Source organism: Typopeltis vanoorti, chromosome 4, assembly GCF_054136105.1.
Source record: "Typopeltis vanoorti isolate ZY-2024b chromosome 4, IOZ_Tvanoo_1.0, whole genome shotgun sequence".
Classification (NCBI taxonomy): Eukaryota; Metazoa; Arthropoda; class Arachnida; order Uropygi; family Thelyphonidae; genus Typopeltis; species Typopeltis vanoorti.
This window is the reverse complement of record NC_143552.1, coordinates 9,512,750-9,527,116: the sequence shown is the minus strand read 5'-3', so window position 1 is coordinate 9,527,116 and position 14,367 is coordinate 9,512,750. Positions and strand designations below refer to the sequence as shown.

The 14,367-nt window shown below is 37.1% G+C and overlaps 1 protein-coding gene and 1 non-coding gene across 3 annotated transcripts in view; one reads left to right on the top strand and one right to left on the bottom strand.

Moving 5' to 3' along the window:
• Positions 1–14,367, bottom strand: part of LOC150107094 (ankyrin repeat domain-containing protein 27-like) — a 515,355-nt gene that overhangs the window by 18,747 nt on the left and 482,241 nt on the right. For both annotated transcript variants that reach the window (XM_090390995.1, XM_090390996.1), the window contains one exon: positions 9,783–9,829. In XM_090390995.1, the coding sequence (XP_090247121.1) occupies positions 9,789–9,829 (41 nt within the window). In that variant the 3' untranslated portion in view covers positions 9,783–9,788. The remainder of the gene's footprint in view (positions 1–9,782; positions 9,830–14,367) is intronic.
• On the top strand, positions 962–1,147 carry LOC150107095 (U2 spliceosomal RNA). The gene has a single exon (XR_016548272.1). It is a non-coding gene; the product is annotated as a U2 spliceosomal RNA (small nuclear RNA).

Below are 14,367 nucleotides of genomic sequence, written 5' to 3'. Positions count from 1 at the left end.
CAAAGGCAGATAACAAAGATGGTTTCAGGACTGTACAATGATAGTTATGAGGATTGGCTGAGGGAATGTGGACTGCACAGTTTGGCAGATAGAAGAAGGAGAGGTGATATGATTGAGACTTTTAAACTGTTGAGAGGTGGTTACAGGGTTGACACTGGGGAGTTCTTTCGTTTGGTTGAACAGCAGGAAGGAGTGATAACAAGAGGCCATCCCTAGAAGTTACAAAAGGAAACTGTGAGCAAGAGGGTGAGGAGTGGTTTCTTTGCATGGAGGGTGGCTGAACCATGGAATGCATTGCCTGATGGAGTGGTATGATAGATTTTGTGTTTCTTAGGCGGGGGCTCCCATCGATGAGTATTGAGAGACTTTGTGTTTCTTATGAAGGACCTCTCACGATGAGTCTTTTGACTCCATGGAGGCCTGAATAATAATAATAATAATAAGTAACAGCCTCTCAGAAACACAAGAAATTCATTTTTCCTTGTTAGAAATAAAATACAGATTGGGAGTGAGAGATTCTTCCTAACAGTAGATATTTCTATAATTAAAATCAACTATAGTGATAATCTTTTATTTCCAAAACCAATTTGACAATTATTGCTACATTTTGATAGCAGGTTTAAAAAAAGAAGAAAGAAATGTATTGTTTTCAAAGAGCTGACAGTTGTAGTCCTTGGGGAACATTTCAAGAAATGTCTTTTCCATACAACAGAGGTAGATGAAATGAAAGGAGAAACAGGTTGAGTGGGTTATCAGTTGTATTTGAATATTGGGTGGGTGCTGCTGCTGCTTGTGTTATTCTAAGGTAGCAAGCTCAGGTACTTCTAGAAGTGTTGCTATACCAGGGCAGTTGTGGTAAAGGTAGAACAAGCAATATGTACCTCACTGTGTTCCAAAAATCAGTTCAATATCTCTGGGGCCTGTGTTAGATGTTAAGCTCATAACTATGGATACTACACTTTTTGCTTCTCAGTTTTTTGCCTAAGGTCAAAGTTTAGTGTCTGTTCTTATTAGCATAATATCTAATACGAACCTCATCCAGTCCTAAGATATTAAACCCTTTTCGGAAGATGTCAATGTGCACAGAGATTGCTCAACCTTTGCTGCGAGAAGCCCTGGTATTGTACTACCTCACTTCATTCAGGATATCGCTTCTCAGCCTTTTGGCTAAGATCAGAGTGTAGTATATATAATGTGTGTGTACTGGATCATGATGCGAAATATATTTAATATTGTGTGTCATGGTCAGAAATATGAAAAACACTGCTATAATGATCATGAAGCTTGAGATGTTTGAGCACTAAAAGTTTTGTTTAAAATAAGGTGTATGTATAAAGGTCAAACAATATAGGTCCCAGTATTGAGCCCTGTGGGATCCCACTTGTAACCCTCTGCCTCCCTGAAACTGCCCCACCATACACAACTCTCTGATGCCTATCGGACAGCCAATCCTGAATCCAGTTGACCAACCTGACATCCCAACCCATGTGCTACAACTTAAATATCAGCTTATCATGTGGCACCCTGTCAAATAAGGTGAAGACTAGTATTTCAATCACAGACAGAAATTTTGCTTTCATTTAATTTATTATTATTTAGGCCTCCAAGGAGTCAAAAGACTCATCACGGGAGGCCCTTCCTAGGAAACACAAGTCTATCAAGACTCATCATGGGAGGTACCTCCTAGGAAACACAAAGTCCATTATACCACTCCTTAAACTCATTGACCGTTCTTGCTCTCACCACTCTATCAGACAATGCATTCCACAGTTCAACCACCCTCCATGCAAAGAAACCACTTCTCACCCTCTTGCTCACAGATTCCTTCATAACTTACAGGGACCCCTTGTTATCGCTCCTTCCCGCTGTTTCACCAAGCAAAAGAACTCCCCAATGTCCACCCTATAACTGCCTCTCAACAGTTTAGAAGTCTCGCTCATATCACCTCTCCTTCTATCCACCAAACTCTGCAGTCCACATTCCCTCAGCTGATCCTCATAACTAACAATGTACATTCTTGAAACTATCTTTGTTATTTGCCTCTGATGTTAATTTTCACAGTTAATTTATCTCTTTCAAATCCTGGAGACCAAATCTGAGAACAATAGTCTAAGTGTGGTCTGTACAACGGAATGGTAAATCTTTTATCTCTGCAGGTCAGTGTCCTTATTGCAGCAATCCTCTGTGCTACCTTCACCACCTTTGCAATATGTCCCCTGAATTTCAGGTTTCTATCAATCATCAACCCCAGATCTCTTGTCTCCCCTACTTCCTCCAGTATGGCTCCTCCAATAGAGTATGCAGCATCCCATCGATGTGTCCCAACTCTGATATCTATTGGACAGCAAATTCTGAATCCAGTTGATCAACCTAACATCCAAACTCATGTGCCGCAACTTAAATATCAGCTTATCATGTGGCACCATGTCAAATGCCTTCACTAAATCCAAAAAAATGGCAGTATATGCCTTTCCCTCATCTACTGCTCTTGTAACTTTATTATAAAAGGCTAGCATATTGCTAAAATCATGAAAGGATTTACGTAATTTTACCATTGTTCTTTAATATAATTACTCAGAGGTGTACATATAATCTTAATCTAGCCCTGTAAAATAATAACAGCCTTCGAAATCTCCTTACTATGAGGAAAGTGGAATCAGTTTCAAAATACACAGGTATTCTATAATTGAAAGCACCTCATCTTCTGAATTAGTTCAGTACAAAGAAACAAACAATAACAACAAAAAAGACACATACACACTGTTTGGAAAGAAGTCAAGGGACACCATATTGTGAGGAACTAACAGCCATGGCACCCACCTTAATAAGATGTAGGACCTCCTTTTGCTGTCATGAACTGCAGCAATCCTATGGGCATACTTTCCACAAGTGTACAATAACAATCAATGGGAATTCTGGACCATTCTTCCTGTAGGCATGTAATGAGGTCCTGCACTGCTGTGGGGGACAGATGTCCCTTGACTTCACGTGATGCTCCAGTTCATGCCACATACATTCCAGTATGGTTGAGATCGGGCTGCATAGAGGCCAGTCAAATGTGGTGATATTCTTATTCACAAACCATGCAGTTACAGCAACAACTTTCTAACATGGTGCACTGCTGATAATGGGCAGTTCCATAGAAATGTCACAAATTAGGAAGCATTTTCCAGAATCTTCAAATATCTCTCAGAGTTCAATGTTCGTGGCACTACAAACAGACGTCCGAGGCCAAACAGGAAAAGCAGTACCACACCATCATACTACCTCCTCCAAATTTCATAGTTGGAGTTACACACTCTGATAAGAGATATTCACCTAGCATCTGCCACACCCATAGCCATCCATCTGCCTCAGCAGAGGGTGTAGTGAGATTCATCATTCCATAACACAGCTTTCCAAGCCTCTATGTCCCACTGTACGTGCTTTTTGTATCACTGAAGATGATGCTGCATGTTGGTTCCACCATGAAAATCCACATTGTAAGTCTCGGTTCTGAATGTATTTGTGCAGATTTGTGTTCCAATGGATGCACGGAATTCTGCATTTAATATGTTGGCCAACGAATGGCAGTTTTTACATATTATTCTTCATAACAACCCACCACAGTCACTGAATGTGACTGTAGGATGCTATGAAGAATAATATGTAAAAACTGCCATTCGTTGGCCAACATATTAAATGCAGAATTCCATGCATCCATTGGAACACAAATCTTGCAGTTGACTCCCTGCACTTCCATCTCAGTATGATATCACTGATTGTTGACTTAGGATGGCTCAACTGTCAACAATTTGGGGAATAGATAGGCCTGCAGCATGGTATCCTATCACAATGCTTCTTTCAAACTCTGCCAGTTTCCTTCTCGAAGCCGTTTCACCCAGACACAGTTGCAATGATTTAGGAGCATCATACTCCTCCAATTTATATGGGTAACAAACAAGTGACTCGTTAAATGGCACAATGCACCTTGCCCATGGGGGTGGGGTCTGTTCGTTCCAAGTGGTATACACACATACACATATATATATACACACGAGGGCTGTTCGATAAGTCCATGCAAAGTCTAAGAGATGTCGCCACCAGTACATATCGAGGTTATTTTTAGTTGCTGGCAACTGTTGGAGGATCACACACTAAGTCAGACAGATCTATTACTCTGTGTTTGGCATTCATTTGAACCAATCAAGTACCATGATTTGTGAAAAATGGATGAGAAAGAATTTCGTGTAGTGATTAAACATTACTTTTTGAAAGGCAAAGCAGCTCAGGAAACCAAAGCTAAGCTTGATAAACATTATGGTGAGTCTGCACCTTCAATTAGAACGATTTATAAGTGGTTTAGTAACTTTCGAAGTGGCCATATGAGCGCAAGTGACGCTGAACGTTCTGTTGAGGTCACTACTCCAGAAATTATTGGAAAAAATCCATGATATGGTGATGGATGATAGAAGTGTGAAGGTGTGTGAAATTGCTAAGGCTGTGGGCATCTCAAATGACTGTGTACATAATATTTTACATGAAAATTTACATACGAGAAACTATCCGCAAGATGGGTGCCGCATTTGCTCACACTGGATCAAAAGTGTCAATGTGTGAACTGCTGCAAGGCCAGCTTGAAGCTGTTTCAACGGAATCCAGAAGAATTTTTGCATCGTTTCGTAACAGTGGATGAAACATGGATTCATTACTACCAGCCTGAGACCAAGGAACAGTCAAAACAATGGGTTGCAAGCGGGGAATCTGCACCAAAGAAAGGGAAAACTTCCTTTAGCAGAAAAGGTTATGGCCACCATCTTCTGGGATGCTTGTGGTATAATCTTCATAGACTTCTTGGAAATGGGCAAAACGATTACTGAAGTGTATTATGCCAACAATCTGGGGAACAGATAAGCCTGCAACATGGTATCCTATCACAATTCTTTCAAACTCTGCCAGTTTCCTTCTCGAAGCTGTTTCACCCAGACACAGTTGCAATGATTTAGAAGCATCATACTCCTCGTTAAATGGCACAATGCACACTGTCTATGTCTGTGTGAAATATATTCATTGAGAAAATTAAAGAATATGCAGAAGGAAATTGAAACTGGAGAGAGCATATATATTAAGTGTTTCAAAAGTGAGTGTCTGGTAGGTAACGAGAATGCAACAAATACAGACGGTAAGATGAAAAATGATGTTATTAACATTGAATGTGCAGCTGTGAAAATAGAGAATGAAATGGATATTAATAAAGAAATAGAGTGCTTAAATGTTATCCTTCATAGAACAAAGCACAAAATTGAAAACTCAGAAGCAGCAAGAGTTAAGCAGGGCTTAAAAAAGAAAGAAGCAAGTGATCCAAAGGAATAATAAAGACTGACCAAACAAACAAGAAAAATAAGTCAAGGAGAAAAATAAGTACGCAGATTCAGTGATCAGGGAAGTACTTAATGAAAGTGTGACAAAATCATGTTTCCAGGGAGCAAAAATTCATGATGTCAGCCATGCCATCCAGATGCAAAACAGTAAGTTGAAGGAAATGATGGTCTTGGTTGGTACAAATGATTTGAAAGGCAAGAAGTATTCTACGAGGGAGGATGTAAAGGAGTTATTAGAAGAGGCAAAACTGAAGAGCGAGATAATTGTAAGTCTCCTACCATGCTATGATAGAGGCAAACTGAAGATGATGGCATTTATAGCCAATGAGTCTATATGTAGATCGGGCAAAAGGAATGATGTAAAGCATGTCATGGAGGGGACTAGGAGTGGGAGAGTATTGGAACTGGTCGCAGAAGGGCTATCTATAACCAAGGTGTCAACATTTCCTCCAATTGGTGAAACTGACCATATGGTCTTGATTTGGGAGATTGTAAAACATGAAGAATATTCTATCAAGAAGGGGTATTTGTGGAACTACAAGGCAGGTGATTATGACATACTTAGGAAAAAGCTTAAATCTGTATGGCATAAAACACTGCAAGGTAATTTATTGTACAATGAAACCTGTGGAGAATTCACGACTAAACAAACACATGTAATAACCACAGTAATAAGTTTTAATAAGTAAATATTTCATCCTAAGTATCTTAGGACATCATCAGTACAGTTAATTCAAACAATACTAGGAATAACATACAGTTAGGGTGCATGATTACAATGGGATCCCAATGAGTGCAGTATCATGTTATAGAATTAAATTAAAATATATCAGGAGGGGAAAAAAAAAAAGATTACATTAAAATAAGATAACATATAAAAATTATTTTACACAATTTTGTATGACAATTTCCCATACTTGAGGAATAGCAAGAACGCCATTACAGTTTAGATTTGGTGTGTGAAGTAGGGCTTCAGCACTTTCTTTATATAAACGTTCATGTTTATATGAAGCTCTATGTAGAATTTTGGTCTTTTCCCAATGGATCCTATGGTTTGGGTTTTCAACTCTGTGTTGTGCAAGGCCAGATTTCTGCGGTTTGATAAGACTGATATGGTCTTGATGTTTTGAAATGCGTTTATGAACAGATCTACCTGTCTGTCCATAGTAAGACAATTTACTGGAGCATGGAGCTTCGTACACACCAGATAGCATCAGAGGTGAGAGTTTGTCTTTAGGAGAAGGTAATAAGTTATAGATCTGGTTGATTGGTTTGTAGGTGGTAGCAACCATCAACTGCTAAGGTAGCACAAAAGATTACTAGTGATTAGGCTAGTGAAAAATGCATTAACAGGTAGACATAAGGAAGTTGTAATTCCTCTTTATAAGACCTTGAAATGCCTGCATCTGTATTACTGTGTTCAAGCCTGGTCCCCTGGGTTTCTTGGGGATGAGGAAGTGGTGGAGAGGATTAAGAGGCGAGTGACCAAGATGGTGAGCTGCTTGTGGAATGTTCCCTACAAGGGTAGAATGAAGGTGTTTGGATTGCAGAAGTTGGTTGACAGGAGAAAAAGAGGAATGACAGAAACATCTAAGTTGCTTAAAGGGTTTTATAGGACAGATGCAGGGGAGATGTTTCAGCACTTGGATAGAGGGACCAGAACAAAGGGTTATCCCTCGAAGTTGAATAAAGGTGTAGTTAGTAGGGGTGTGAGGACTAGATTTTTTGCTTGGAATGAGTGGAATGGGTTGCCGGAGTCAGTTGTGAGTGCTTTGCCTCTTAATGAGTTCAAGGAGAAGTATGATAGATTGGGTCTTCTGCAATGAGGCTGTGGAATGCATGGAGGTGCCCTTATAATAATATCCTGTTGTTCTTCCAATTGCACTATGGAGGCATTTACTTTTATTAAATTAATGTTACTTTTATTAAATAATCAATTCCGATTTCATTACCAACTTCGAAATCTGTTATAATGACATTTCATATCTATTTCTGAATGAAATAATGTCTTGGATGCAGATGACAGTAAACATGTAAGCAACAAGGTGTAGTTAACAGGTGGAGCACAATAAGTCAAGGTCTTCCTGTATACTGAAAACAAAAGACTGTCCTCTCATCTACACAGCTTCGTTTTAACAGTAAGCACATGCTACAGTATATATGAGAATTTCTTATGTCCCATCCCATGGGCAATGGAAGTTGTTTTTCACTTTGTTATTCTACAAATTATATACACTAGGGTCTCTTTTTATGTGGTGCATAACTTCAAGATACAAGACCTTTCAAAACTTCTGCGCATGTCAACAGAAGGAGAATCCATTCCAATAATAGGGTAATCCAGTGTTTCCCAAACCTTTTCTACGACGGAACACTTTACAAATCCTGAAATTTTCATGGAACACCTTGGTTATTTTGTAATGTATTAATTAATTGTTAATTTAGCTTATTTTTTTATTATTAATTAATAATTGATCATTAATTATTAATTAAACATAAACATCATTAAATTAATTTGTGCTGATTTTCTACATTATCAGCTGAAATCATTACTTTGGCACATGAAATTGGCGGAGTAGGTTTAGATACATTTAGCCAGAACGATGTAGACGAATTGCTTGTGGATAATGTCTTAAGTGACGATGATATTATTGGATATCGATTAACTTTAGATATCGTCGAATATCCAGAAAACGATAGTGAAGTGGAAGAAAAACCTGTCTCCCTCACTGCAAATATAATTCGAGAAGATCATGAACTGTGCAATAAATTGGAAAATCATTTTCTTGTTAATGACACAAATTCTGAACTAGCCTTTAAATTCCAACGTGAGCTGAAGAACTGTATGTCTGGATATCACAAGCTGTATAAAAAATTAGTGAAATCATCATTGCAAAGTTTAATCACTGATTACATTGTCAGAAGAAAAAAATCAGCACAGAATGAAGTGAAGCTAATTCTGTTTGAAGAATGGTAAAGGCAATGAAGAACTATTGCCTTTACCATACAGATCTGATACGCTGACTATCTCTTCTGGTAATGAACACCAGCTCGCAAACGTTGCCGAATATTGTCTAACAGCAATGATAATTCTGATGACAAAATGTAAAAAAAAAAAAAAATTGTTACTTTTCAATAAAAATTAAATGAATAAAGCTTTAAAACAAACTCAGGCATTCTTATTTTCCTGAATTTTCATAAACTTTTTTATGTGAGTTTAGGTTTATTTTAATTCATTGCTTCGGTTTTATGTAGTTTTCGAAAATTATGGAAAGTATCCCTAATTTTTCAACGTAAGTTAGGTCTTTTTTGTGGGATTTTTTATATGCGGTTTTCTGTGGAACGTATCTACCGTATAAAAAGAGACCCGACTGTATTTGGTTTAATCCTTTATCCAAGTGTAAGCAAACAAAGTTTGTGCCTGACGTAATTTCAGTGCTGGGGCAACTTGTGGCAAAGGTGGTATGACTTCACATCACTTGCCTTAGTATCTCATAATGCAAAGCATATCTCTTTGCAGACATTGCTTCCCTTAATGCATAGCATATAATGCTATGCATTAAGGGAAGGGTCACTACCCAGACTAGTTTCGACCTTTATTGAGGTCTCATCAGTGGGAGTCAGACCCAGAGGTGGTGATACCAAGGTGGAAGTAATGCAGAAGTCATATTTCCATATACAAGTTGCCAAAAGGTGTCACACCTTAATGTTAAAATTCTCTGGATTAGAGATAGTTGATAGAAGTTGTTTTCCACTTGATTATACTATAAATTATATATTTCATTTAATCTTTTATCCAAGTGTAAGCAAACAAAGTTTGCACCTGATGAGACCTCAATAAAGGTCGAAACTGGTCTGGGTAGTGACCCTTCTCTTAATGCATAGTATTATACATGTCTGCAAAGAGATGTGCTTTGCATCATGGAATACTAAGGCAAGTGATGTGAAGTCATACCACCTTTGCCATGAGTTGCTCCAGTCCTAAAATTACTTCAGGCACAAACTCTGTTTGCTTATACTTGAATAAAGGATTAAACCAAATATATAATTTATCCCATGGGCAAGTACCACACAGACAATTTGTCCATGCATGGTATGAATGTGTTAAGGATACTGCACGGCTTCACACCTCATATCAAGTTGGCTGTCCTTATCTGCTTTCCTAAAGATCATCTCCCCCCTTGTCTCTCAGGTTCTTGTTTATGTGCTTATACTTAAATGTCATTGTGCATTTATGCTTAAGTGCCATTTGTAACAGAACTTGTTACAAACGCCTAAATGTACAAATATTTTGTATGTTATAAAGTTATATGGTGAAACAACATGTAGTTGTTCTGTTCCATTACAAAAGAAATAATCATGTAAATCAGAATGTTTAGAATTTCATACAGCATGGGGTATAATACAAAAAATTTAACATCTCACCTGATATTATCTATAAACTGCAGTCTGTAATTTTTTGTCCAAGGGTCCTGAAATATACTTGAATATTAGGGATTAAAGTGAAAATTAAGTCACTTTTCTTTTACTGAAAATTACAGAGTGAAAAACTAACACTGTAAGGGTAAAGCAGACATATTATAGGAATAACATAGGTTTTAATTATTTATGGCAAAATTTATAATTTTTTGCTGAGGAATTTTGTCTTAAAAACTAACCTAAATTAACAAGAAATAAAGAATCATACAGATCTTATTTTTGATAACCTGAATATTAATAAATATAATGTCACTAAAGGTAAAAATCAATCATGCAAAAATTGGTTGACTATCTTGATGGCTAAGTTATTTATATCTGGTTCAATATTTGAACCAGATATAAACCTGAGTCGTAAATCACTTCTATTACTTTATAGCCAATTTTAACTCCATTATTCCCATCTGTTCTACATGTAATATGAAGTATCACCTTTCAAAGGGATTTCATGTAAACATAAACTGAGCATATTTTTATTTTCCCAAACCAGGATGCTTATTATATAAGACAATAACTGTTATGACAAATATATTAATATTGACTTTTAACTTTAAATTTTTAATTGGCATCAAAATAATTGTACATTTAAGCACGGTTCTTCCAAGAAAAGCAAACAAAACAGGTTTACTGTTAACTTAAAAAAAATTAGAAGTATTTTATTAATTATGTATGTTTTAAATGTCTATCTTGTTTTTTGGAATAAAACTGTTAAAGTTTAAAAATAATTTTTAATGTATGAATGTTGATGAGATTAATGATTATTTTAAACAATATTCGTAATATTTTTTATCCACTGTCTTTATTCCTTCTGAGCTGTAGTATACCACTCATATTAATCACTTGAGTGAACCTTCTTTAAAAATTGTGTGTTGTTTTTTTATTTCGTCGTAGAACTGTGTGCAGGTGAGTTCAATATTAATTTTACAATTATTTTCACCTTGGCATTTTACACCTCCAAAGTTGGTTTAGTAGTTAATGACGGCGTTAAGTGATTCTGTCACTATTTCCAATGTCTCACCAGGGAGTGTTTCAACATCCAGAAGTTTAGCCTTTATTCCATATTCGGGCATGAAGTACCTCATGACCGGCAGAAATTTAATTTCTTTCCTGTTTGATGTGTCTGTTGTAATTGTGACAAAATTACTTTCTCTAAGTCCTCATGGAGTTCATCAATTACCATGGGTCCAATTACGTTCAAGACAATAACCTCACATTTTGTTCTGGCAAGTGCAAATTTTGGCTCAAACAAAATTTGCACAAAATCTGAAACTTACATCATGTGAAACGGAATGGAATGCAAATGTTGCTTCTTTAGCTGCGATTGCTAGGTCCTTCTCTGCAGGATCAATGTTTTTGAAATATGTAAATAATGAAGAACAACCTACCACTGCTAACAAATCAGCTTTATGCTTAGCACTTTTCAAGTGGTCTTTAATGTCTGACTGCCCACCATGCGCTACAGAGAAAACTGAGGCACAACGATCGCATCACACCCAATCAAGTTCATCACTATCTCTTAAGAAAAGGAAAGCCCTTTCGTAGTTCATCGGTGATCTTACAATTCCTTTTAGGCATAACAGGGATAGGAACAAAGCAGAATTATAACATAAACTAAAGCAAAACACTCTCGGCACATGTAAAGTTCGCGTCGTGAATAGCACTTGAATCACTACTAGAATGGATGAACAGCGTTGTAAACAAGCACAATGCCATATCACGGACACGTGATTTGCACACCTGTATAGAATCTGCGTGCGCATAGTTTCATAGTTAGTAGTGGTCTAGCCACAATCGAAGTGGCTTTGATGCAGATCGATTACACATATTCTAGAGCTTAGCACAACATCGTTATTTTTATAAACTTATTTGTTTTTCTATTTTTACTTCCTCTCACTCATGATAATGTACAATAGTATAATATGTAATATTATGTTTTCCCAGGACAATTCACAAATCGGCCAGGGCACTGGGACAGGACCTTTAAACCGGGACTGTCCCGGTCAAATCGGGACGTATGGTCAGCCTATGTAAATATTATGCTAGCTGAAATTAAGGTAAATGCAACCAAGACTATTAGACTACTTATTATGTTGTGTGTTCTCCAGTTGGTTTAACTCCTTTATGGGATGAAAACAACAACTGACTTTTATGGTAGATTGGGAGAACATATTAGTGAAAAATGTGTCAGAGGATACAGAAATAATGCAGTTTCACAGGCTGGCTGCAGGATAGTGCACAATACCCACATGGTAGAGCAGGTCATGATTGGAGGAATGATAGTGTGTGGTGAGAGGAATCTCTGCCAGTTTTTTCACTCTTCTGCAACACTATGAAAAACAAAAAAAATATTTTGTTTACAGGGATTTTCAAATTCATTGTACCTGTAACCTACCTTACATAGGGGGAAACAAACAAAAACACCACATTAAATCCCTCCAGTATGGTGAAACAGGCCTATCAGACCATGCACTCCAAACATGCCACAGAATTGATTGGAAAGGCACTACATCACACCAAAAGCTGGTTTGAAAGAAAATTTAAAGAAGCTTGTGACATGCTAAAACACCATCCAAATCTGAACAAAAATGATGGATTAATTATTCCAAGAATGCGGAGGACCCATCTTCAACAAATATAGTAACCTGAACAATCCCAGACAGAAGAAAATATCAATACGAAAGGACTGTAGAAATTGTTTAATGTAATTCATTTTTTTTTTCTCTCATCAGACTAGGATAAATGATTAACAAACATTTAGAATTCATTTTACTTTTGTATAGTGCAGTGACATGTAGCTTGTAAATTGCATATATGCATGTTCGTGATGATGACCTCAATACAGAGGTCAAAACATCGATTGTTACTTGCTTAATGTTAAGTAAAGTAATTATTCTAATATCTGTGTTGTCCCTCCATAAATTCTTCACTATGAATGTTGACCACTGTGTAACCTTAAATTAAAGAAAAACAAATATTTCACAGTAGGGATTATGGATAAGAACAAAGGATAGGAGCAATTAACTAGGTGGCGACTCATTACATAGAGTAATGAGTGAGTCTTCTGACTCAATGTATAACAGCTCACCTAAGTATTCATCCTTAGAAACAAAGTAATGAGGATGGACTGGCAATTTGGAAATTAGGTGACCAATGGTATTTTTTTTTTTTAAAGTACACTCAAATATGAGCAACATCATGAAATTATTATCATCAACCTCATTATTATCAGGCCTCCATGGAGTCAAATAATTCATTGTGGGAGGTACACAATGCCAAAAAAGCTCATTGTGTTTTAAGCTCATTCACAATGTGTCTGCATTCACCCTTTTCAGGCGATGCATTCCACTCATAAACCACTTTCAATACAAAGAACTTGCTCCTCACGCCCTCTTTATATACTATCTAGTGATGGCCTCTTACAGTCATGCCAGATGGGGTTTTGCATATTTAAACATGGTGCTTTCTGCTTCCAACAGGGAACACGGCTGAACACCAACTTATCAGAACCGAAGATGGAAACTTTCAATATTGAAGTATCAACAGAACAGAGGTAGCAGAAGAATTACAGACATAACTGGTATTACAGATAAAGGTGTTATTGATAAAACAGGTGTGATATTTCTTAATAATTCTAATATCTAAATAATAATGCTAATTAATAACCCCGTGGAACCATAACTCTTATGGTCTCACAAAAAGTTCTATTAGTGACAAACGTGTCAGAGGAATTTTCAAGTCATTAGAGAGGGCAGCCGAAAAAGAAAAGGAAACAAGAAAATGCTGGTTCTTGTTGGAAACAAACAGTAGAGTAGGAAATGAATCCTAGACGGAAATGTTTTCGGAAGAATTTGAGAAAAAGAAAACACTAATAATAATGTTAAGTACCCGCTGGATTTCTGTTCAGAAAATTTGTGCCAAAACTTTCAAATGTATGTAGAGAATGTGGTAAATAAGAATTTTCAGACTGGTTCAGAAATACAACAATATAGAGGGGATCTGAAATAATAATGAAGTACTCATTTAGTTTTGAAGATGATAAAAATAACTATTCAAAGTTGTCAAAGTTGAGCAGCTTTCAGAGGTGAATATGAACCAATTTTAACCAGTATTCAGTTGGGGTATCTATCATTCAACATTTAGTGCAACTTGCACATACAAGGGGTGCTTAAGGGTCAAAGCTGTATAACTGAGAGGAGACCTCCACATAGCCTTTAAAGGAATGCGGAGAACCGACCAGGGCTTCTGACCTAATGTCCAATCCTCACCTTCTCGTGGTGCACCCTGTTGGGTATCTACTTTGATACTGAACGAACGAGGATGGGCTGGTAATTTGGGATTTAGCCGACCAAATTGTATTCTTATTGGTTAAACCAAAATAAAAAATGATGGTAAAACGTGACAAAATTTCATGCCGGCTGGGGCGTCACCCGGTTAAACAAGGCCCCCGTTGTTTTCGCCAGGGAACCAGGGCGAACAGCGAAAAATCAGCTACTGGAACAAATCTGAAAACAAACCCCCAACTCAACATCACCAG